This window comes from Cibotium barometz, chromosome 60, assembly GCF_041138505.1.
Source record: "Cibotium barometz isolate CiBa-2024 chromosome 60, ASM4113850v1, whole genome shotgun sequence".
In the NCBI taxonomy this organism is placed as follows: Eukaryota; Viridiplantae; Streptophyta; class Polypodiopsida; order Cyatheales; family Cibotiaceae; genus Cibotium; species Cibotium barometz.
In genome coordinates, this window is record NC_141105.1 from 14,818,634 (window position 1) to 14,845,615 (window position 26,982).

The following is a 26,982-nucleotide window of genomic DNA, read 5'->3' on the forward strand; positions in this document are numbered from 1 at the left end:
AATCCATGGCAATGCTCTCCCAAGGTCTATCCGGAATAGGTAAAGGCTGTAATAACCCTGGTGTCTTCTGACGGTCAAACTTTACCTTCTGACATACGATGCATTGCCTCACAAAGGCATCAACATCTCTTCTCAAGGTTGGCCAATAAAAGAAAGTCTCCACTGCTTTGACCGTGGCGTCAATACCTCTATGAGCTGCATACGGTGGAGCATGACTTTCAATCATAACCTTGAGTCGCAATGGCCTGGTAACACACAGTTTGCCATGCATCAATAAAAACCCATCTCTGAGAGTATAGTGCTCATGCCACTGACCCTCAGACATCTGATCATACAACCTTTCAAAGTCCTCATCATGGGCATACTGCTCTTTCATTTCATCAAGCTCATGATGATAAGCAAGTGAAACTGCAGAGACCTGTGGCTTGCGTGACAAAGCATCTGCCACTACATTCTTTTTGCCTTCCACATGCACAATCTGGAAGTGAAACATTGACAAAAAGTTTGCCCAACGCATATGCTTCTCTGAAAGCTTAGTATGCGTGAGGAAATAACGCAAGGTCTGATGATCTGTCTGCACAGTGAAATCAGCCCCAAGCAAGTAGTGTTTCCAAGTAGAAAGAGCGTGAATTACAGCCAACATCTCTTTCTCATAAACTTGTAAATGCTTCTCAGCATCTTGCAAAACTCTACTCTCATAGGCTATGACATGTCCCTCTTGCATGAGAACTGCACCAATGCTACTTCCACATGCATCACACTGGACAACAAAAGCCTTTCGGAGGTCCGGTAACACCAATACTGGGTCCGAAGTAAGCTTTTCTTTGAGCTTTTTGAATGCTGTAATTTCCCGATCAGTCCATCTAAACGGAGTTGCCTTCTTCGTCAAAGCATGAAGAGGCGAAGCAATTTCAGCAAAGTGCCGTATGTAACGTCTGTAATAGGAACACAATCCTAGAAAGCTGCGTACATCATGCACGGTCCTCAAAGCTGGCCAATTAAGTATTGCTTCCACCTTTGCTGGATCCATACGGACTCCATGACCAGACACAATATGTCCCAAGAAATGTATCTCCTGCAAAAAGAACTCACTCTTCTTGCCATTAACAACCAACCTATGGTTTCTGAGTTCTGCAAACACAATGGCCAAATGCCTTCTATGCTCTTCCTCAGTTTGTGAATGCACAATCATATCATCAAAGAATGTGCCCACAAACTCTCTATGAGGCCTGAAAATCCTGTCCATCATTCTGTTAAATGTGGCAGGCGCATTTGTCAAACAGAAGGACATAACCAAGAACTCATACAATCCAAACGTGGTTCGGAATGCTGTCTTATGCACATCCTCGGGTCTAATTCGTATCTTATGATACCCGCTTTTCAAGTCAATACGACTAAAGACTGTGGAGCCCTGTAAAGCGGTCCAAGATGTCATCGATCCTCGGTATGGGGAATCGATTCTTGATGGTATTCTTGTTCAGCGCCCTGTAATCAATACACATGCGCCAAGAACCATCCTTCTTCTGCACTAAGAGTACACGTGAGCAAAAGGGTAATGAGCTAGGCTGTATCAACCCTTTATTTAAAAGCTCCTGCACCTGACTCATAATCTCTTCCTGTTGGGCTGCACTAACACGGTACGGCGGTCTATTCGGTGGAGTACTACCAGGAATCAGATCTATGGCATGATCTTCTGGCCTCTCAGGAGGAAGTTCTCCTGGCAATGACTCGGAAAAACAATCTTGAAACCCACATAAGAAATCAGTCCTGTCCTTATCTAACATAGACAAATTAGACTTAGACTCATCATCCTGTGCATCCTTTACATAAATCAAGTACGCGGAAAGATGCTTTTTCATTACTGATGAAATCGCCGAAGCGGATACAATAGGAACAGATTCCCCTTTGAGTTTTACATCCAATACATGTTCTTTCCCTCTATGAGTCAGAGTGATTTTCCTATTGTAAGTATCCACCACCGCATCATGTGTCCGAACATCGACTGAGAAAGCCCTACCCGCAGGTGTTGGGAGAAGTTAAAGATTGTTGAGCCAAAGCATAAGAGACCTGTACCCAGTGGACCAACAAGCATCACCGAGATGCCAAGTTCTCAAAAGGATATTGGGTATATCTATAACTTATGAAGCTAAGGTTGAAGAAGGTGGACAACATATGCTCCAAGTTTCTTTTCGCAACTTCAAACCCTTCCCTATTCTAACGAAGATAAATAAAATCTCAGTGAAGCTCTAACTTCCACCGAGTTGGACCATGTCAGTTGGTTGAGGCCATGTGTGGATCCTCCTCCTTCGGTCCGCTGGGCGTGGGAAGATGGCTCTGTGCCTCTCCAAGATCTAGTATCTTACAAAGTTTCTAGATCAAGAGGCTCATGAAGCATTTGTCTTGACGATGACTTTTTGTAGGACTATCTGGAGGTAAACATAATTACTGTCAACAAGTCAAACAGAGAAGATGTCTAATGCATCCTGCACTTGCCACACATGGACATGTTGTACAAATAAGTGCAAGGACCCCAAGGCGCACACACTGCATTTTGAGAGCCCTTGTCTAGGGATGATTCGCTGGTGTACAGCCAGGGTGGTCGAGTCGTGCTGTAAAAGTCCTGCACAGTCTTATTAACCAATTTGTCAGGCATACACAGTCGAATCATTCTAGCATCCTAGCATCCTTTAGTTCAAGCTGGGTGTGAACGCTCCAAGACAACTACTACGCCAACAGTGGAGAGGTTTAAAGGCTGATTAAGGCGGTAGTCTGACCAGATGGTTGACCAGTTGACTACGCTTCTAACATTATACGAGGGTGCACAATGAGGTCTATGAATCCCATCTCTGATTTAGGTGCTGAAGTACATGTACAAGCAGAGAATGCAAACAAGCCAAAGCAAAACACAAGCAGCATAGGGGTCCATGAAAGCAACCAGGAGAATTACGCAAGTTCTGCAGAGAACTCCCAGGCAACAGTGCAAGCCTAAAAGGCAAAATCCTGAGGGAGAAATTCCCGGTTCAGGGCAGGTCAGTCCCATCCGTGTACCCATTGCAAAACTGCAGCAATACATGCAAATACACCATCCCTGCTGGGGGGCCTTCAATGGGTTATTGGGACCCAATCTAATGCACTGTGCATTATCTTTATCTCTCTCTCTCCTTTTCTTGCATAAAAGTAAATTAAGTATTCTATCTGCAAACTAACAAGAAGTTCAAAGGCTTCCCCAGATGTAACATTCTTACATTAAACTATTTCCCAATGCATACCTATCTATCCTCACTATACTCATTGTTTATCAATACCAAGAGCATGCCCAATCTTGCAGGGAAAAGTCTTCCACACAAGCCATGTAGAAGTAACAAAGGCTTATAAACAAACCTGATTATAAACAAAGCCTTTGAGCATCTCATGAAAGTCGCTTTGTCGCTCATTATCAAAACGCTCTAGCTCGCTGTGGTTGATCTCCTGTATACAAACTCAAAATCCAGTAAGCTCTTTAGTAAGCACCAGATTATGTCAGCAGGCTGCCCTTGCCCAAGTGTCTAGAGAGAACCCCACTACCTATAATATAACATTTAGTCCACTACAAAATAAAGTAAACACCAGGTTGTGACAATAAAAATGGATCTATACACCACCATACATCTTGGCAACCTGCATATGCAAAGTAATTAAAGTGGAGGGCTTGATGGCAGCACCTTGATACGCTCATATTCCCTTATGGCACTATCTCGTGCTTCTTCTGTAGTTTTCAGTGCTTCTTTTAGCTCTTCTATCCTACGATTCCTTGTTTTGTCCCCGCCAAAAATCTTAGAAGACGCCACTGCAAGTTTGTCCATTCTCATGTTTATAGAGGAGATTTCTGTCAGTAATGTTTGCACAGTCAGCAAAGCATTAGATCGGTCACTGAAGGCAGTATGCAGTGATTGCATCGTACTGAGATACTCATGTAGTTGATCCTACAATATGGACCACGTAAGCCACATATTAGCCCAAGGTGCATAATCTTGCTGTTTCGATTAGTAGCCCAATACGTAAACCACTATGCAGCACATACACACATATCCCATAGTTGTATTGAATAGAAACAGCAATGTCTGCACAATCGAAACCACTAGGAAACAGATCTTTAACATTTCATAGTATACATTTGGGAAAACAAAAAAAAAAAAGAGAAATGATGGGTAAGCTTCAATATACATCCATCATGCACAATGGCACATAATCAAAAGAAAACCCCAAACTAACAACTACTTTGCCAAGATTTGACCTTTTTTAATGAGGAACTACATTTGATAAGAAAGAGGATGTGAGAACTACATACAATAGGAGAGACGCTGTTACAAATGGAAATTAATGCAAAAAACTGTTTGTTCACCCTATGGGCTCCTGTCTTCACAGTCCAGCTTTCTATAACCAGTGGATTTTTCCAGCCCAATTTCGGAGTCCCTACTCTCCATGTGCATCACTACAAGAGCATGCATGCATACACAGGCTAGGCTGGGACTACACATCCGTCGCATTCTCTCCCGCTCAACTATTTTTAATAAATTAGTACTTATGTTTTTTTTTGTATTCACTTAGAAGAATAAGAATTACATTGACTCCACAATTTCAAGGATGTGTGGAGCAATACATTACTTGCATGTTTTACAATGTTCATTCCGACTCCCAACCTTCCTACCATCCAACTTGAAATAGAAGTTACAAATCTTTAGCTGGCCTCACCCGTATGGTCTATGAGAAGCTCGCAATGATGGCAGCAGTGACACCTATGTGCGATTCAATTCTTCATTACACCAAACTGTTGAAAAACTAGGTAGGAGAAACTGCACTACTTTTGGATTCATGCAAAATGACCTCAATAACTCTTGAGGATCTCCGCCATTGATCAACTCCGTTTCATCTTCTTTTGGTGGATGCTACAAGCCATGCTTCTTTGACATGATGTTAGCTATGTATTGCCATGGTGAGCTGATCACATAAAAGTATATGATCTGTATGGACAACAGGTTATATCAAGACATTTACTGCAGCAATAAATTGGCAAGTAGCTGGATGTAGCATAGTCATTATGAAGAAGATGATTGTCTTGAATCTGTGCCCTCTTGATTTTGATGAGCGATTGTGAACTCAAAAAGCAGGGTAAAAGCAAAAGAAGTGGAAAAAGAATTTTTTTAAAAGTAAAAATTTTACTTAGTGGCAATCTATATAAAGACATGCCAAAGTCACCTTTTGAAAAATATGAAGCTTCAAAGTAAAATAGAGAAGGAGAAACTCCACTACCTTTGGATTCATGCAAAATGACCTCAATAACTCTTGAGGATCTCTGCCATTGATCAACTCTGTTTCATCTTCTTTTGGTGGATGCTACAAGACAAACATTGCATCAAGTATAGAAATTGGGCCTTTTTCTTTTCTTTCCTTGTGTGTCATTTAAATGCCTTGTGGCAAGGATGGCAGGGATGTTATGTGGGTCCATGTGACTCTCAGACAAAATATGGGGGTTCAGGCCTAGAGAAAATCAAATGCAATTTCAGCGAGTAGGGAGTTCGTGGCAACTTGATTCATGTGAAGGCTCATTTCTCAAGTTTGAAGGGGAAAGGGATTGGACCATGCCCAAGAGTCCCAAGGCAGGTTTATGCTTCTCCGTAGCAATGAAAGAGAGATCATGATGTAGAAGTGAGGATACTGAGGATGTATCCTACCATATTTCAGTGTAACATGTGTAACATGCAAAAGCTTACAGACAAGGATTATACTTTGATAAATACTCTCAATCCTTTCTTCTTGACAATGAATAGCACAATGTAGAGAAGATAAGAGTGGAGAGAGGGAGAGGCACAGTATCTAGTCCTCAATACCCTCTAAAGGCCCCCCACCCTGTATGGTGTATTTGCTTTACTGAATGTGTAGATAGATAGATTACTGGCTGTAAATAATCAGGACTAAATTGACTTGGATACCTTCCCTCGGCTGAGATAGCATTCAGCCTGAAGATAGTCCCTTGATCTACACTTTCCACCTTGCTTGGCCTCTTCTTGGTGTGTTCTAGCACTTGCAGAATGAATAAGATGATTTATGCTCATTTGTGCCCATCGCTTATATATGCCCTACATATGCTGGTCGGTTTGCTCATAGGCTGTCAGCCTGCTCACGATTGAGTAAAACAACATTTAATGAAGCACTTTTCACACGTGTGAGCATCTACTACTGGCCGACAGGGCTGCAAGGTTGTCAACTTGTCAAAGGGCTGTCCCATGTGCTGAAGAGCTAGCCTAAGGCCTTGGTGGCTCTTGGACAGGCCTTCCATGGCTGTCCATGAGGCAGACTCCTACAAAATCCATCTCTTGACCCAACCTGGTGCCTGTGCATCCGGCTGGAAGCCTAATAAATGCCTGGTACACCTCTACATCATTTCCAGAGGGTTGCAAATGTGCGGGACATGCACACCTGACTATGACCCTCTACAGTGGATCCGTGGCTAACTTGTCCCGGACAAGACCTTACAAAGGGCCAATTAAGACTTGCACCTACTGTAGAGATATGGCCTCGTGGCATCCAAGTGCGTGATGCACGTGACATCCCCTTCTGCTTAACTTGAAGGAATCTACATAGGCACCAAATAGTCCGTCAATAATGCCGGATAATCTTCAAAGAAGTTCTTGTCAAGCCAAATTACTTCATGCGTCCCTCGGTCCCGAAACTTTGTGAGCAATTGATGCTCTTTACGGCCGGAGCCATGCTTGAAGCGGTCCCAATCATAATCTGCTTTTTCAAGTGTCCTGTGTATCCATTAATCCCGATGCCCATGGACATCATTATCTTTCCTAGGAAGTATATGGGCAAATTTAGAAGCACATTTGGACTTGATTTTAAGGCCCTATGGGCACTCAGAAGTGTCCGGAACATGCGCCCAGGGATGGGACACCTTTTGGGAACAGTTTGGAGGCCAAATATGACTTTTTGGACATAGATCAAAAAGGCAAATCCGACCTAAACATGACTTTCCATCCTATCCCTATATAAAGGAGGTCAAAGGGCATGGAAAGGCCAAAATCAAATTGATCTCTCAGGCGTCTCACAGGTGTTGGCAAGAGCTCCCACATAGAGGAAGCTCTAGTCAAGAAGGCAAGCATCTAAAGAGCACCACCAAGCCGTGGAATCAGCATGCTTTTGTACATGGATTAGCATTGCACGAATTGGATCTAAGTCAAGATCCATATTCATATTTGGAATATATTGTAGATTAGGTCTACCCACACTCACAAGAAATATTTCGTCAGTTTTCGTTTCGTTGTTTCGACTTCGTTTCGTTTCGTCTCAGCTCTATGAACAAAACAAAGAGGTTTCGAAGTGACACTTGTCAAATCAAATCGAAAAAAAGTGAGAATTTAAGGCAACAGTAGAAAATTTCAACAATTGGTTGTGAAAGTAGATGCGATTGAAGTTGAAAATAAGAAATTGGGATTCATTAAATTGGGGGAAAGTGGGAAATTAAAGATATTGTAGGAAATTTCAACAATTGGGTGTGAAATTAGATGCAATTGAAACTAAATTATAAAGTTGGGATTTATAAATTGGAAGCAAGTGATAATTTGAAGAGCTAGTGGAGCACTTTGTAGACAATTTCAACAAATGGATGTGAAATTGGGTGAAAATTAACCAAGAAGTCGAATTTAGGCAAAACGGTGTTTCGACCATTGAGGTTGAAAATATAAAATTGGGAGAAAGTGAGAAATAGAAGAGCTAGTGGAATACTTGTAAGAAATTTTAACAATTGGGTTGAAATTGGGTGAAATTAACCAAGAAGTCAAATTTGAGAACTGTTCCAGATAGTCATAAGAAAATTTTCGTTTATTTCATCTTTACAGGAGTTTTATAAAAAAATTGAGATGGAGAGGAGAAGAAAGTGTGCAACAAGAGAGCCTCTATTAATGAAGAGAAAGGACTCTAATTTATAGATTTGGGGCTCCCATGAGTGAAAATGGAAAGAGAAGGCTATGATGACAAGTGGAGAGCCACACAAAAGCTGAAGTGACAATTGTGAGGCCACTTTTCTCACTTTGATCCACTTTCTAACAAGTGTCAAGCCACTTCACTTTGGTCCACTTTCTTGCCACATGTCCCAATCTAAGAGATGGGTCCTTCCATAAACTTTATCTCTAAAAATATCCTAACTAGTAGACATTCTGTCATAGGCACTTTGCCAACTCTTGGTATCTACTCAATTCTAGATGTAATGACGCGAACAGAATTTCCATCGGAGTCTGGCCAAAAATAGTAACTCTCCTAAATTTTAGGAGTGTGGTCCTTTCATACTGGGAAATGTCCAAGCTAGTGACATCCTCCCTAGCTTCTTAAAAGTTGTCCTCAACTTTAAGCTTCAAGCTCTATATCCAAGATATAATCATGTCCCATCAAGTACGCGAGACGAGATCCAATATAATTGAAAAAGTCCACGCCCCAAATAAATAGGCAAGACTAAATAAGTCTCCATAATACCAATATCAAAATCATGTCCCAAATAAATGGGCAAGACAAAACAGTCCCATAAGTCCAGATATCATAATCATGTCCCAAATAAATCGGTGAGACAAAACAGTCCCAGAAGTCCAGATATCATCTCTTTGTGTCCATGCTCCAAGAGTATACCCAAACAAAATAAGTTTTGGTGTCGTATCCACCAACTCGAAGGAGAAATCTCTCGTTCCCCAATCCCCAGTGTCACGCCAAACACATGCTACTCTCCACTGGCTTGCATGTGAAGACTAGGCCGAGAAATAGAGACCGATTGACCGTGCACGCGGATGTAGAACGTCCATTGGATCTAAGTGCAGACATCAAGTCCCCAGCATACCAGATTCCAATTTACTGACACTTGGCGTAGACATAGTCCCCTGCCAACAAGGTGTCAGCCCACATGACCCTTGGTGTAGACATGAGTCCCCTGTCAACCAGGTGTCAGTCCATACGACCCTTGGCGCAAACATAAGTCCCTTGCCAACCAAGCGTCATGTCCACTCTACCACTTGCACTCCGTGTTGGTACTCTGACCACACACCTTGGACGAAAGGTGGATAAGTAATAAGATAAAACAATCACTCATGCAAGCATAGATAGCCTGGTGTTTCATAAGGATTTTTGCTACACATAGTATATAGGCATTTCGGCCACCAACTCACACTACCCTCTCAAGTGTCCATGTTCTCTTCTATCTGCTCTCTATTGTTTCACCCACACAAGGTAAAAACGATCTTCAAGAGAGCACGTAGAACAAGAGAATACTACACAAGGTATGTTAACCATGAGTTCCATAAGTCCAATGTATCCCAAATAAAAGGAGCCAAAAAAATTAATCCATAAACCTAAATTCCTAGAAAAGAAGTCCAAGAATCCATAGACCTGTATACCATAACTCTTACCACATGCTCCGTGCCGACCACACACCTGATGTGAATACAGCTCTCTCTCTCTCTCTCTCTCTCTCTCTCTCTCTCTCTCTCTCTCTCTCTCTCTCTCTCTCTTGGAGTTGGGTTCTTGGGATGGTCTCGTTATTTATAACGGGATGGTAGAGTGGCTCCTATCCGGAGGACTCACAAGCTTTCCATATAGTGGAGGATCTAGCATGGTGGATTATATTATGGGATACCTTGAGCTTGCTTCACTCATCTCTGAGTTCACCATCCATTCATGCCCTCTTGGAGCCAACCACACCTACCTCTCCTTCTACATTGCTTATACCCATAAAAGCATCATATCCATGAGATATCCAAATATTTCTTCTCTATAAACGCAGACACATTAGTCCATAGAAATTGCTTGTGAAGCCCAATATCTATATAGATCTCGTCCAAGAAAGAAATCTCCATAGATATAATCCATCCCAATAAAGGGAGCCATGAAAAGAATTCATCCCACTAAAGGAAGCCATAAACAATGTGTCACCATTTGGCCACCCGAATGGTTCACTCTTGCTTTCACACTATGTACATATTGGATTGGTGTCCATGGCTTATGGAATGTGCCTATGCATGTGATTGACACGTGTCATGCTGTATAGTTGGATATGATATTCCACTGGGACTTGACGTTATCATGCCCGGAATATCTAGAGGACTTGGCTTTCCGCTGGGACTTGTGCCTTTGTGTACATGCCCGGAAACGCCTGGAGGATTGGCTTTCCACTGGGTCTGGTATCGCATATACTTGCCTGGAAACGCCTGGTCTTATATGGTTTCATGAACGGAAATTGCTCATGCCAATGCTGCATTGCATAGCATCTTTATGTGCTTGCCTGCAAATGAAATTGCATGCTGTTTTCATACCTGCATGACCTATGTGTAGATCCGGGCTAGGAGACACCCGCCCGTGAACCGTGCGTGTGAAACTGTCTGCTGACATGGTTGTGTGGCATGTGAACAGGTGGTAAGTATTACCCAATCTAGGCTCAAATAGCCCTTAGGACTTAGCCAATATTTATAAGTGAGTGCGTTCCCACTTCATTAAAGTTTGGGAACCCAAAAAAATCGAAGATATCAACACTTCTAAAGCTTCCAACGCGAAGGCTTCCGCTTGCAACAACTTCTATGAAGACTGGTAAGCTAATTGGACAATGTGTTGTCATTACTTATTCAGTAGAAGGGCAGGACTCCTTGTTTAGCCGCCCTGTGTAGTATTTCTCTTGTCCTGTGTGCTCTTGAAGATGTTGCTACCTTGCTTGGTAGAACATAGAGCCAATGGTAGAGAATATGGGCACTGAAGTCGGGCCGGACATCAAGGCAGCTCCTTGGTGATCTACATCGACATACCATTGTTTTCTAAATGCTGAATTTCATATGCATTGGCATGGAGGATTTGGCAATGGATGCCCGTGAAGCTATGTATTGAATTTCTCCAATAGTAATACAATTTACTCAAGGGAGGGGTCGGCCGTTCCGGCTCATTGTGTGTCTCTTGTCAATTCAGCAATTTACTTCTTGTATATGAGCAAGTGTCCTTCAAATCTTAGTGTATTTAAGTGTATTGATTAGCATTGTGTTCAACCAAGTTACATTGGTTACATTGGTATCAAAGCGTAGGTTTCTCTTTCACTTCTATCGTGAGAGACGATCACCGTGAACACTAGCTATCTCTACACTTAGAACATTATGGACAGCCATACAATGAATGTTGGAGATGCTAATACAAGAGGCACGGACAATGAAATGCATGCCTCCAATGCTTTACAGGATGAGCAAACTCATGTGGTGCACAATAGGGAACATGAATATGTGGGACAGCCGTCCCGTGGCAAAGAGAAGATGCAAGAAGAAGAGTCCATAGTCTTGAGGGCTGAACTTACTCGTATGTAGGCTCTTCTCCACGCACAACAAGAAGAATTGAATCTCTATCGCCGCGAGGATCCATTGGTACATGATCGTTTGAAGGCCAAGAAAGCTGAATCTTATATGGATCATGCAATGGCAATGATTGCTCAAGAGTTGCACATGCAACCGAGGGATGCAGCACGTGCATACTTGGCTCGTACCGAGGATGCCTATGCAGAAAAGGCAACCATCCCACATGTCTTGGAATCCCCACTGGTGCCCGAACAAGAACTTATGTCTAAGAGGATAAATCTCCATGCTATGGGAGAGGAACAATAAGTGACTTCACGCCATGCAGGAATACCTCATGTAACCCGTGAAGGATACAATGTTTATGGCAGTGGTCAAAATGTATGTCAAATACCATTGCTGGCTGAAAATGTACATGCACAACACATGCAATATGGGCTGCAATTTTCTGCTGGTGCACGTATTCAACGTATCTCTCATGCCACTCATGCCTTCGAGTGTGCTCGTGAGGGAGAAGTTATGGCTGAAAATGTATCAATGCATGTTGAGGGGCCAGCCATGCCTCATGCTTACAGGGCACATGTATCTATGCCTTATGCATCACCTTTTGGTCCAAAAATGATGCCAATTACAAGGGCTGTCCCAATGGACAAACATGGGGCATCCCAAAAAGAGGAGATCATGAAGCAAGTAAATGAGCTTCTTGAGAAGGGTTTGGTTCAGCCAAGCTCTTCCCCATATTGTTCACCCGTCCTCTTAGTTCAAAAGAAGGATGGATCCTTTCGTATGTGTGTGGATTATAGAGCTTTGAATAAGCTTACCATCAAGAATCGGTTTCCGATTCCACGCATAGACGACATCCTTGACAAGTTGGATGGATCGGCATGCTTTAGCCGAATTGATCTCAAGAGTGGATATCATCAAGTGCGTGTAGTGCCTCAGGATGTACACAAAACTGCTTTCAGGACTGCTTTTGGGCTTTATGAGTATCTTGTTATGCCTTTTGGTCTTACAAATGCCCCGGCTACATTCAATAGAATGATGGATCGCATATTCCGTGGGTACAGGAAATTTACAGGTGTCTTCTTTGATGACATCCTAGTCTTCTCGAAGACCGAAGAAGAGCATAAAGCTCATTTGGCTATTGTTTTTGAAGAGCTCCATAAGCATAAACTCTTCATAAATGCAAAGAAGAGTGAGTTCTTCTTGTCAGAGATACATTATCTTGGGCATATTGTGTCCAAAGATGGAGTGCGGATGGATCCTGCAAAGATTGATGCAATTCGGAATTGGCCCGAATTGAGTTCGGTCCATGAGATCCGTAGTTTTCTTGGATTATGCTCTTACTACCGCAGGTTCATTCGGCACTTTGCATGGATTGCTTCTCCTTTGCATGATTTGACAAAGAAGAAGGCCGTGTTCAAATGGACTAATGTAGAGAGAGATGCATTCCTCAAATTGAAAGATGCAACTACTCATGGTCCAGTGTTGATCGTTCCGGATTTGCAAAAGCATTTTTGTGTGGAATGTGATGCATTTGGAAATTGCATAGGGGCTGTCCTTAATCAAGAGGGACATGCCGTGGCTTATGAGAGTCGTAGATTGCATGATGCAGAGCTATCTCTTGGCATTTATGAGAAAGAGCTCTTGTCTGTAATTCATGCACTTATTATATGGAAACATTACCTTCTTGGGGCTGATTTCACTGTGAAGACAAATCACCAGAGTTTGAGGTATTTTCTTACTCAAACTAAGTTGTTAGAGAAGCATATGAGGATGGCCAATTTCCTCTCTATGTTTCATTTTCAGATCTTGCACACCCCGGGAAAGAAGAATGTAGTGGCCGATGCATTGTCACGAAAGCCGTACGTAGCAGCTATCTCGGTTGCCTCTCATGGGGACTTGTCTACCATGCGTGATTTGTATCATACCGATGCGGATTTTGCCACTATTTGGACTGATTTGATGGCTGGTCATGCACATGCCTCATATGTGATCAAAGAGGGGTATCGCATGAAAGATAATTGCCTATGTGTGGTGTCTGACATGAGGCAAAAGGTTTTGGATGAGTGCCATGCTCCTCCATATGCTGGTCATTGAGGCATAATGCCTACTACGCACATGATTGAGCGGTATTTCTTTTGGCCAGGTATGCGGAAGGACATAGAGGCACATGTACGTGCATGTATCACCTGTAAAAAGGTCAAATTTGATAGGCAAAAGGCACCAGGTTTGCTTCAGCCATTGCCTATTCCCACGCAGCCGTGGGAAAGTATTACAATGGATTTCATTATGGACTTACCACGTACCCAACAGGGTAATGATGCAATTTGGACAATTGTGGATAGGTTTAGCAAGCAAGCTCATTTCTTGCCGGTCAAAAAGACCATCAAAGCTGAGCATATGGTTAAAATATATCTTGCACAAGTGTTCAAACATCATGGAATGCCGAAGTCCATTGTGGGGGATAGAGATCCCAGGACTACAAGTCTCTTTTGGCGGGCCTTATTTGATAATATGGGCACCAAATTGAACTTCTCATCAGCTTATCACCCTCAAACGGATGGGCAAAGTGAGGCTGCAAATTCAGCCGTGTTGGATCTCTTGAAATGTTATGTGGCGGATCAGAAGTCTTCTTGGGAGAAGTACTTACCGCTTGTGGAATTTGCATACAACAACACAGTGCATGCATCTACGGGAAAGGCCCCGTTTGAGATTGTTTATGGTAAGGTGGTTTTGCCACCCATCCTTCGCACAAAGGATGAGATATTTGCAGCTGATGAGTATGTAAAAGACTTGGATATTGCTTTTGCTCAGGTGCGGACAAGCATTGCAAGGTCACAAGACAAGCATAAAAAGGCTGCCGAGGGGACAAGCATAGAAGGCAATTGGATAATAAAGAGAATGATTGGGTATTGCTGAAATTTGAGAAAGCAAGACTTGCAAAGAGGCCTGGCAAAGAGGGTGCATATCCTAAGCTTGCAACCAGGTACTATGGACCTTTTCGAGATCGAGAAGATCAATGAAGTGGCTTTCAGATTGGCATTACCTAGTCATTGGCACATACACAATGCTTTTCATGTGAGTCTCCTTCGCAAGTATGTAGGGCCAGAGCCCAGTGAAATGGTCATTGAGGATCCACCAGAAGTGGATGAGCTTGAGGAGATCTTGCAACCAGAGCAGATTGTGTATCACAAGGAACGCAAGCTTGCTGCAAGCAAAGTTGTGAGACGTTACCTTGTGAAGTTTAAGAACTATCTTCCCATTGATGCTAAATGGGTAGATCAAGAGTTCTTCAAAGATTGCTCGCATGTGCTTCAGACATATTTGGATGCATTTCAGTTGCGGACAACTGTTTAGAAGCGGGAGGGGAATGTCACCATTTGGCCACCCGAATGGTTCACTCTTGCTTTCACACTATGTATATATTGGATTGGTGTCCATGGCTTATGGAATGTGCCTATGCATGTGATTGACACGTGTCATGCTGTATAGTTGGATATGATATTCCGCTGGGACTTGACGTTATCATGCCCGGAATATCTGGAGGACTTGGCTTTCCGCTAGGACTTGTGCCTTTGTGTACATGCCCGGAAACGCCTGGAGGATTGGCTTTCCACTGGGTCTGGTATCACATATACTTGCCTGGAAACGCTTGGTCTTATATGGTTTCATGAACGGAAATTACTCATGCCAATGCTGCATTGCATTGCATCTTTATGTGCTTGCCTGCAAATGAAATTGCATACTGTTTTCATGCCTGCATGACCTATGTGTAGTTCCGGGCTAGGGGACGCCCGCCCGTGAACCGTGCGTGTGAAACTGTCTGCTGACATGGTTGTGTGGCATGTGAACAGGTGGTAAGTATTACCCAATCTAGGCTCAAATAGCCCTTAGGACTTAGCCAATATTTATAAGTGAGTGCGTTCCCGCTTCATTAAAGTTTGGGCGCCCAAAAGTCACTTATAAATTATGACCACTTCCAAGTTCACACTCACTGAAGTCTCGAGGCGGACAAGACTCAATGTCCAGGACCTGATCTTCCTTTTTACTTAAAGGGGCATCTCCCCATGTCCTCTCACCTGATTGGATCCCAATTCACTTACTTATTAAGAGAAAATTCGTGTTTTCTCTTCATGAGGATTTTTGGAGGCTCAAAACTCTGTTTTTCCACCCTTTTTCTCCATTTCCAAGCTCTCCATAGCCATACCCAACTTGCTAGGGTGTTTTCCAAGCTTCTAAGAGTGTTTCCAAGTGCTAATCACTCTCCTACTCACTCCCAATGACTGAAATTCAGCAAAACAGCTCTCATTTTTGCTGTAATTTCTGGTCTTTTAGCTGAAAACCCTAATTTCAGCCCTACCTTTCTCAAGTTGAACCATAGGGGAAGCTTTCCCAGGGTTCCCTTCATCCTCTTGAAGACTTTTGTCGCGAAGGATTGCGGCAAATCGAAGATATCAACACTTCTAAAGCTTCCAACGCGAAGGCTTCCGCTTGCAACAACTTCTATGAAGACTGGTAAGCTAATTGGACAATGTGTTGTCATTCTTATTCAGTAGAAGGGTAGGACTCCTTGTTTAGCCGCCCTGTGTAGTATTTCTCTTGTCCTATGTGCTCTTGAAGATGTTGCTACCTTGCTTGGTAGAACATAGAGCCAATGGTAGAGAATATGGGCACTGAAGTCGGGCCGGACATCAAGGCAGCTCCTTGGTGATCTACATCGACATACCATTGTTTTCTAAATGCTGAATTTCATATGCATTGGCATGGAGGATTTGGCAATGGATGCCCGTGAAGCTATGTATTGAATTTCTCCAATAGTAATACAATTTACTCAAGGGAGGGGTCGGCCGTTCCGGCTCATTGTGTGTCTCTTGTCAATTCAGCAATTTACTTCTTGTATATGAGCAAGTGTCCTTCAAATCTTAGTGTATTTAAGTGTATTGATTAGCATTGTGTTCAACCAAGTTACATTGGTTACACAATGTTTCCCTGAAATCATCTCAAGGCAAACAGTTTCTCCTTGCATGGCTATACTAGAGTTAGTGAACATCAAAAACACTTTATAGTAAATAGCAAAAGCACCAACTTTGCAAACTCAAAGTATACTTAGCTTTTCTTTGCCAGGTTGGTCATGAAGCCAAAAGAAATATCTCCTCACCATATCCTTAAGATATCTCAAGATATATCTCCATATAGCTTCCATGTAAGCTTGATAATATAATCCACAATATCCATATGGAAAGAGTGCTAAACTTGTGCACTTAAAGCCAACTCCATACTTCCAAGATAAAATTTTGTGAATTTGTTGTCTACTGCTCATGCTCTTGCTTCATAGGCTAGAAGCGGCTGGCCATGCTTAATAGCAATGATGGTAAGTATGGTCCCCACTTGAGATCTTTTCTCTTCCTTATTGATAGAAGGAAGCCTCCGCTTTCAAGAAAGCCTATGCTCTGATACCAATGAAACTCGTGGTGGGAACTAGGGCCTTTGACACACTTTTTGAAACCATCAATGCATATTAAAATATTTAAACACGGCCACAGCCTTAACACATATCCATCACATGTGAGACCACATAGAGGCCGGAATGGGCCGACCTCTCCCTTGGAGTATTTTATTACCCAAGGAGAATAATATCATGTACAAGCTTTGAAGGCCTTACTCTCCCCACGGGAGATGCCGGATTATCCATATACAAATGCCATAACACATCCCAACACGAGGCAACCAAGCCGAAACACAAGCTGTAGAAATGCCAAGCCAACAATATAATCCATATACTTCCGTGTGGGTACTGATTCTTCCCCAAAAACCACGGGTCTTCATGCAATAGAGCTGGTACAATAGGTTCAGCTCTCCATTGAGCCGATACAACAATTACAATGGCTGGTGCAGCAAGTACAATGGTTGGTACAACCAGCATAGTGGCTGGTGCAGTAGGACCAACAAGTATAAGGACTGGTACAACAAGTACAATGGCTAGAAATCATATTATTAAATACCCTTGCCTTCAGTATTTCTTCGTGATGGAAATCTCCAAAACAGTTCCCAACAGCCGGTATTCTTCCATGGACAGCCTTCAAGAGAAAGAAAGAGAGTAGCCATCATTAAGGCAGCCTGTAATGGTGGTAGAGGCTAGTGTGCAGCAAGAGCGCCTCTATTAATGAAGAGAGAGGGCTCCAATTTATAGATTTGGGGCTCCCATGAGTGAGGTCAATAGAAATAGTTCTCCAAAGCTTGAAGTGTAGTCAAGGTGTCTCTATGCCCCATGTAAGAAGGAGCATGGCACTCTTCCATTACTTTGGCCTCAATTCCTTGTGTCACACATAAGCTGGGTTTGCATCATAAGAAAACCCTACTTGATCACAGTCTACCATAAGTGGTTTGAAGTGTTGCCTTGCACATCCGGAACCATATGCACATTAGGGTTTGATGTATTTGCATTATCACGCTTCTTCTTGTTTGGGCATGCCTTTGCAATATGCTCGGTGCTACCACAAGTAAAGCATTTCCCCTCACTCATATATTGCTTTTGTTGCTCCGGAGTGAGACCATAGTCTCTCAGTTTGAAGGGACGCTTCTTGGTAGTGTTATTTTCAGCCTTTGGAGTTTGGACCATTTTTATCTTGGTTTTGGTCCTTTTTAGATGGCTGTCCATCATTTTGCAGGTTTTGGACAGTCCTCTCTTTGCCTTGAAATGAGGGTTAAACCTTATTGGATCGACTCAATTTGAGTTCCAATTGCTCGATGGCAGTGGCGGCTACAATTAGTTGGTGTAAGGTATGACCAAGATACATTTGTAGTCCCGCTTTGTACACGGGTTGCAATCCCGATTGAAACCTTCTCTTCCTTTCCGCCTCGGTGACATGCATAAATGGAGACACCTCCAAAAGCACTTTCCAAAACTTTTGTACATATGCATTTACCGATTCCCCCTCATTTTGCTTCACCTAATCCCACTTCATTGTTATCTCATTCAATGCATTGGGAGGCAAGAATTGAGCATAGAACCTCTCCTTGAACTCTTCCCACGATCTAACAGGATTCGGTGAGAGCTTCTCCGTGAGCCACCAATGGACAGCAGTGCCTTTCGTGAACATGCTAACATGCTGGATCATAGATTTCTGAGTGAAATCCTCATCACTGAAAGCAATATCAAACTAGGCAATAAAAGCAAGTGCCTTTGATGCATCATATTCCCCATGATGTGTGTCAAACTTCACAGATTTGTCTCTGGCTTTGAAGTCACGAGACTTTGATGCATGTGGGTGCATCTCTAACATGTTTCCCCCATGTTTGTCCATTGGGACAGCCCCTGTGAACTGGCATCATTTTAGGACCAAAAGGTGATGCATAAGGCATAGATACATGTGCCCTGTAAAGCATGAGGCATGGCTGGCCTCTCCACATGGATTGATACATTTTCAGCCATAGCTTCTCCCTCACAAGCACACTCGAAGGCATGAGTAGCATGAGAGATATGCGGAATACCTGCACCAACAGAAAATTGCAGCCCATGTTGCATGTGTTGTGCATGCACATTGTCAGCCAGCAATGGCATTTGACATACATTTTGACCACTGCCATAAACATTGTATCCTTCACGGGCTACATGAGGTATTCGTACATGGCGTGAAGTCACTGATTGTTCCTCTCCCATAGCATGGAGATTCATCCTCTTAGACATAAGTTCTTGTTCGAGCACCTGTGGGAATTCCAAGACATGTGGGATGGTTGATGGTTGCCTTTTCTGCATAGGCATCCTCGATACGAGCCAAGTATGCACGTGCTGCATCCCTCGGTTGCATGTGCAACTCTTGAACAATCATTGCCATTGCATGATCCATATAAGATTTAGCTTTCTTGGCCTTCAAACGATCATGTACCAATGGATCCTCTCGGCAGTACAGATTCAATTCTTCTTCTTGTGCATGGAGAAGAGCCTGCATACGAGTAAGTTCAGCCCTCAAGACTATGGACTCTTCTTCTCGCATCTTCTCTTTGCCACCACGGGACGGCTGTCCCACATATTCATGTTCCCTATTGTGTACCACATGAGTTTGCTCATCCTGTAAAGCATTGGAGGCATACATTTCATTGTCCCTACCTCTTGTATTAGCATCTCCAACATTCATTGTATGGCTGTCCATAATGTTCTAAGTGTAGAGATAGCTAGTGTTCACGGTGATTGTCTCTCACGATAGAAGTGAAAGAGAACCGTATGCTCTAATACCAATGTAGCTTGGTTGAACACAATGCTAATCAATACACTTAAATACACTAAGATTTGATGGACACTTGCTCGAATACAAGAAGTAAATTGCTGAATTGACAAGAGACACACAATGAGCTAGAACAGTCGACCCCTCCCTCAAATAAAGTATATTGATCTTGGGAGAATCAAGTACATAGTGTCATGGGCACTTCTGACCAGATTTCCATACCAATGTATATGAATACAGTATTGCAAACAAGTGGTTGTGGATGTAGACTTGCAATCCACACTACCCTCTCAAGTGCCCATGTTCCCTACCATCTGCTCTCTATTGTTCCACCAACACATGGTAGCAACAATTTGCAAGAGAGCACGCAGGACAAGAGAACACTACACAGTGTATGTGATCTTGTAATCCGGTTCCTCCCTCTTGCTACTTGCTTCCATATTTAAGCATTAAAGCTTACCAATTGCAAGTAGAGTAAGTCCTTGGAGTGAAGAGATCTTCGATTTGTCGCATTTCTTCGTGACAAAAGTCTTCAAGAGGATGAAGGGAACCTTGGGAAAGCTTCCCCAATGGTTCAACTTGAGAAAGGAGGGCTGAAATTAGGGTTTTCAGCAAAAAGACCAGAAATTACAGCAATAAAGAGAGCTGTTTTGCTGAATTTCAGTCATTGGGAGTATGTGGGAGAGTGATTAGCATCCGGAAACACTCTTGGAAGCTTGAGAAACACCTTAGCAAGCTTGGAAATGGAGTTGGAAAGGAGAAAGTGCAGAAAATGCAGCCCAATAACCCTCATGAAGGAGGCGCCAAACTGTAGAGAGAGGAGGAGGAGTGAGATGGTGAGTTGTCTAGTGTAGGTGGCACGCAGGTGCTTTGTGGAGCAAGCTAGAGTGGACACATGGCTAGTTACTCCCTTTGTACAAAGGGGATAAGGTCTCGGCGGTGGACATTGAGTTATGTCCACCTCGGGACATCAGTGTGTGTGAACACCGGGCTGGTCATAATTTATAAGTGAGTTTTGGTCGCCCAAAACTTTATGAAGTGTGTACACACTCACTTATAAATTAGTGTTAACTCCTAAGGCTAGGTTTATGACCAATACTTACCACTTGTCACATGCCACATAGCCATGTCAGCAGACAGTTTCACACACACAGTTCGCAGGGGGCGTCCCCTTACCCGGAACTACACATTGGTCAAGCAAGGATGAAAACAGCATGCAATTTCAATTACAAGCAAGCACATAAAGTGTCACCAGCGTGGACATTTCCCAGTATGAAAGGGGTCTGGTGGACTCCAGGATGTCTGAATATTTGGAAAGTACAAGCTTCGGGAATGGGGGATTATCCTAGAATACAAAGGACCACACTCCTAACTGAAAAGCCTCAAGATATGCCTGTAACAACTGTGGGTAGTCAACAAAATAATCCTCATTTACCCACTTTGCATCAATAGGCAAATAATTCTTGAACTTCACAAGGTATCTCCTGGAAAGCTTTCCTGCAGGTGGCTTTCGCTCCTTGTGAAAGACAATTTGTTCTGGCTATAGAGGATCTCCTCAAGCTCATCAATCTGTTCTGGCTATAGAGGATCTCCTCAAGCTCATCAATCTCTGGCGGATCTTCTGCGGGCGACAGGCTCGTCAAGATCTTGCCCCACATATATTCCAAAAAAAGACTCACATGAAATGCGTTGTGAATCAGCAAGCCTGTATGACACTTCATTGATCTTTTGAATCACCTTGAAGGGTCCATAATAGCGAGGAGAAAGCTTAGGATATGATCCTTCTCGTCTTGGCCTCTTCCGAAGCCTGGCCTTCTCAAATTTCAGCAAAACCCAATCACCTTCTTTGACTTGCATGTCCCTTCTATGCTTGTCAGCAGCCATTTTATGCTTATCTTGTGACTTCGCAATGGCTGTCTACACCTGAGCAAAGGCTACATCCAAGTCACGAACATATTCATCAACTGCATAAAATCTCATCCTTTGTATGAAGGATGGGTGGCAATACCACTCTGCCATAAATAATCTCAAACGGGGCCTTTCCCGTGGAGGCATGAATCGTATTGTTGTAGGCAAACTCAACAAGTGGAAGATACTTCTCCCATGCAGTCTTTTGATCTGCCACATAACACTTCAACAAATCCAACACGGCTGAATTTGCAGCTTCACTTTGGCCATCTGTTTGGGGATGATAAGCTGATGAAAACTGAAATTTAGTACCCATGTTATCAAATAAAGCCCTCCAAAAGAGGCTCGTAGTCCTGGGATCTCTATCCCCAACAATGGATTTAGGCATACCATGATGATTGAAGATATTAGCAAGAAAAAGCTTTACCATATGATCAACTTTAATGGTTTTCTTGACGGGCAACAACTGAGCTTGCTTGCTAAACCTGTCCACAATGGTCCAAATAGCATCATTCCCATGCTGGGATCTAGGCAAGTCCATGATAAAATCCATAGTAATACTTTCCCAAGGTTGCGAGGGAATAGGCAATGGCTGAAGCAAACCTGGAGGTTTTTGTCAGAATACGCAGCGGAGATGATGATCAAATCTGGGAACACAAGAGCAAAACGCATGCAGAAAAAATACAGCACAAGAGAGAGAGAGATAGAGGCGTGTAACTCTGCTCTATATACACAAGAAGATCCCGGAGTATGATACAAAACTGGCAAGGGGGCTGGGGGCCTATTTATATGGCTCCCCAACAGCAGTCAGCCTGCTGTAGGGCAGCCGACTGGCCCTGAAACTCCACGACCAGCATACATAGCCAGTCGGCCAGCTTGTCAGCAGTCGGCCAACTCGTACATGGAGTCGTGGACCAGTTCCAGCAGTCGGCCAGCACATGGGCTGCCTCCCAAGCCACAGAAAAAATAGGAAAAATAGGGGAAAAATGCGGAGAGCGGGGAAAAATGATAAAACACCTCATAAGGGCGGGCACACCCACAACAAAGGCCCTAGTGTATAAAACTAGACAGGAGATGACTTCTAACACCCCCTCTCAACTCCTGGCTGTGAAACCAACCACAGGGAGCTAGGGTGCCGCCTGAGCAAATCCTGAGAGAGCGACTTCGTGAAGAGGTCCACCGTACTGTCCTCCGTCGAACAGAACTCTAGCAAGGTGTCATCAGCAACGATCTGTTCACGAACAAAGTGCCTCTGGATGACCATGGGTTCCTCCGGTGGAAGCCCAAACCTGCAATGCAACCTCTGCATCCTCACCACCTCACAAGCAGCATCACAAGCAGCCCGGTACTCTGCCTCTGTGCTCGACAAGGCAAAAGATGACTGCTTCTTACTACTCCATAAAATTGCTCCTGGGCCTGAAGTAGATCTCCTCGTGTCCGGATCTCCTCCCCAAACTGAGTCACTCCAACCGTGGAGTCGAACTCCATCCAACAATCCCCCTCCTGTGTACAAGAGCCCATGATCCTTCGCATGCCGCAGAAACCACAGGAAACGCAATCCTCCCTCCTAAAGAGTCATCTGCAACTCCCTCATCAGGAAGCTCCCGTCCAATCTGGTGTCCATCAACCAGATCAATGAACCATTCTGCTTCTGAGTCAAAGAGGCATCACACTGCTTACAAGGATCAACACCTATTACGGTGCAAAAACAAGTCCTGGAAACCTGATGAAGACCATGCCAGGCCTTCTGAAACCTATCAACCACCCCCTCTAAATCCGAAACCACAAAGCTTGGAGAAACCACCTCCTTCTGCAAGTAATCAACTGCCACCTGTCTGGCTTTCCGAAAGGTCCCCGTGGAAAGAACATCCTCATCTACTGGAGGTTCTTTGTCCCGAATACGACGAGACATCAGAGCATAAGTGACCTGTTCAGTTTCCTCTGACTGAGGAACACAAGAACCACCAACATCAGTACTGGAGAGTTCCTGCCAACTGCTGCCATCTACTGGCAAGCTATCCACCATCTGGTCCCGGAAAGCCTGCACCTGCAGCATATCCACACTTAAGTGGCCATTACCAGACTGCCACTCATCACAAACCTGAGGACCTGGGAGAGAGAGTGCTGAAAGCTTGTAAACTCCATTCTCCACTCCGCCTTCCCAAACCACTTGGCCTGTTGCTTTGTCCCGGAGAGCAACAAAATGCTCATCAAACTCCACCCGTACGCCAGTCTTGCAAACCTGATGCACTGACAACAGATGAAAACCAAGTGACGGAACATACAACACCTGGGAGGAATGCTTTTCTCCTCTGCCATCGGGAACTATCTCCATCCTGCCCTCACTGTGAGCTAGGATAGTGGATGTATCCCCAGTAAGAATATGACCAGAATACTTGCAGAGATGCTGTAAACCAGAGCGGAAAGGAGTCATGTACCTGGAAGTACCACTATCTAGAATCCACTCCCGAGTATCCATTGCGGAGAGTCCTCCAATCTCCTCCCTGCCTGAAGAAAATGAAACATCGGTGTCCACCACCTCCAGGTGCACAAAAGCCAGAGTCTTCATGATTGCTGCTGAGGAATCTTCACCCTTCTTGGTCTTCCGCTTGGGACACTGCCTCCAATAGTGGCCTTTCTCGCCACAATCATTACAGGTCCTCTCTGCCTTTAGTTTTTCGCGGTCAGTAACAGACTTCTTCTCAGAAGACTTCTCCGACGAAGCCTTCCCTTTGCCCGTGTTACGGCCTTTCGACCGTTGGCCAGTTAAGGCCTCCGAACCTCCACCCTGAGGAGGGTTCGTGAATCGTTCCTCCTGGTCCAAGACCATGGGCACAAGCTCCTCCCACGTGATGGTGCTGAGCCTGCCACCACTGGTAATCAAAGATGAGTAAAATGCTGAGTACGAAGAGGGCAAATGTGACAGCAACGTGATGGCCATGCCCTCTGACGATATCTCCTTCCCAGCTTGAAGAACTTCCAGCTGAAGAGCCTGCAGCTTGTTAATATGCTCCCGCATCGTCGACGACTTTGCATGGTTCATAACCCGCATCTGTACTTCCAAGGAAATCCTCTTCATGGGCGATACCCTGTTGTAAAGAGAGGCCAAATGCTGCCATATACCTCTGGCCAGCGTCATATGCTTTACATGATTGATTACCTGCGGTGTGCAGTTGAGAAAGATAAACGAACGGACCCTGGCGTTGACACGATCCCACATCTATGTCTGAGCCTCCCGGTCCTTTCGGATCGATGGTAACTCCCCTTCCTCTACTTCCGGCCGTGGAACACCAACAACGACGAAATCTGCGAGGTCGTAAGACTCCAGAACAGATTCCATCATAACCTTCCATATGCCGTAGTTGCTCCCGTCCAACTGACGGTCCACCGGGAACGTGGGGAGTGTCGGAATCTTCGCATGCCTCTCGGCCATCTCAAGCAAATCTGTCATTGCGGGGATGTACTCTAAAAAGGGTGGGTGGGTGGGAACAAAGAAGAACTAGTACTTGCAAGTGGCTGTCCAGCAAATCAGCCCGCCGTCCTCTTGCTTCTCCTCTTCCCGAACAGTCCCGTACGGTCCACCAATCAGCCACACAACAGTCCCCCTCTTGCTCACACAAATCCCAAGAACTATCTAGAGCCTAGGCTCTGATACCATGTCAGAATACGCAGCGGAAATGATGACCAGATCTGGGAACACAAGAGCAAAACGCATGCAGAAAAAATACAGCACAAGAGAGAGAGATAGAGGCGTGTAACTCTGCTCTATATACACAAGAAGATCCCGGAGTATGATACAAAACTGGCAAGGGGGCTGGGGGCCTATTTATATGGCCCCCCAACAGCAGTCGGCCTGCTGTAGGGCAGCCGACTGGCCTTGAAACTCCACGACCAGCATACATAGCCAGTCGGCCAGCTTGTCAACAGTCGGCCAACTCATACATGGAGTTGTGGACCAGTTCCAACAGTCGGCCAGCACATGGGCTGCCTCCCAAGCCACAGAAAAAATAGGAAAAATAGGGGAAAAATGCGGAGAGTGGGGAAAAATGATAAAACACCTCATAAGGGCGGGCACACCCACAACAAAGGCCTTGGTGTATAAAACTAGACAGGAGATGACTTCTAACAGTTTTTGCTTGTCAAATTTCACCTTTTGGCAAGTAATACATGCACGTACATAAGCCTCAATGTCTTTACGCATGCTTGGCCAAAAGAAATCTCTCTCAATCATGCGTGTAGTGGGCATGATACCTCTATGACCAGCATAAGGTGGAGCTTGACATTCCTCCATAACCTTTGGATGCAAATCCTTCACCACAAATAGGTAATTATCCTTCATAAGATAACCCTCGTAGATAACATAAGAGGCATGTGAATGACCAACCATCAAAAATCAGTCCATATATGGCAATTATCCTTCATAAGATAACCCTCGTTGATAACATAAGAAGCATGTGAATGACCAGCCATCAAATCAGTCCATATATGGCAAAAATCAGCATCCAAATGATACAAATCTCGCATAGCAGATAGGTCGCCATGAGAGGCCACTGAGACTGCAGCCACATAAGGCCTCCTGGATAATGCATCTGCCACCACATTTTTCTTTCCTAGAGTATGCACAATCTGAAAATGAAACATGGAAAGAAAGTTTGCCATTCTCATCTGCTTCTCCGAAAGCTTTGTTTGAGATAAAAAGTATCTCAAGCTTTGATGATCTGTCTTGACTACAAATTCAGCCCCAAGAAGATAATGTTTCCATATCTTTAAGGCATGAATTACAGCCAAGAGCTCTTTTTTATAGATATCCATATGAAGCTCAGCATCATGCAAACGACGGCTTTCGTATGCAACTGCATGCCCTTCTTGATTTAGGACAGCTCCTATACAATCGCCACAAGCATCACATTCTACCACGAATGATTTTTGCAAGTCAGGAACAATCAATACAGGTCCACATATGATGGCATGCTTGAGTTGCAAGAAAGCATCCTGTTAATTTGAAGTCCATTTGAAAGTGGTTTTCTTCTTTATGAGATCATGTAGAGGGGTGGCTATCATAGCAAAATGCCTTATGAAACGCCTATAATATGAACATAATCCTAGAAAACTACGTACTTGATGTACGTTTTGCAATTCTGGCCAATTCCGAATGGTCTCTATCTTTGCAAGATCCATTGTTACGCCATCTTTGGATACAATGTGACCCAAATAATGTATCTCTGAAAGGGAGAACTCACTTTTCTTGGCATTAATAAAAAGTTTATGCTTCCGCAACTCTTCGAACACTGTGACCAAATGAGTTCTGTGTTCCTGCTCATTCTTGGAGAAAACCAAGATATCATCAAAGAATACTCCTGTAAATTTGCAATGGGGTCGGAATATCCTATCCATCGTATGATTAAATGTGGCAAGAGCATTGGTGAGACCAAAAGGCATTATCAAAAATTAATATAATCCAAAGGCTATCCTGAATGCAGTTTTATGGACATCTTGTGGCACCACTC

General features: G+C 43.8%; 1 protein-coding gene across 5 annotated transcripts in view; it reads right to left on the reverse strand.

Annotated features, from left to right (window-relative positions):
* The window catches only part of LOC147605028 (sorting nexin 2B-like), a 72,463-nt gene that overhangs the window by 20,741 nt on the left and 24,740 nt on the right, over positions 1 to 26,982 (reverse strand). For all 5 annotated transcript variants that reach the window (XM_086793779.1, XM_086793777.1, XM_086793781.1 and 2 more), the window contains 2 exons: positions 3,702 to 3,962; positions 3,382 to 3,468 (listed from right to left, as the gene is read on the reverse strand). In XM_086793779.1, coding sequence (XP_086649905.1) covers positions 3,382 to 3,468; positions 3,702 to 3,962 — 348 coding nt within the window. The remainder of the gene's footprint in view (positions 1 to 3,381; positions 3,469 to 3,701; positions 3,963 to 26,982) is intronic.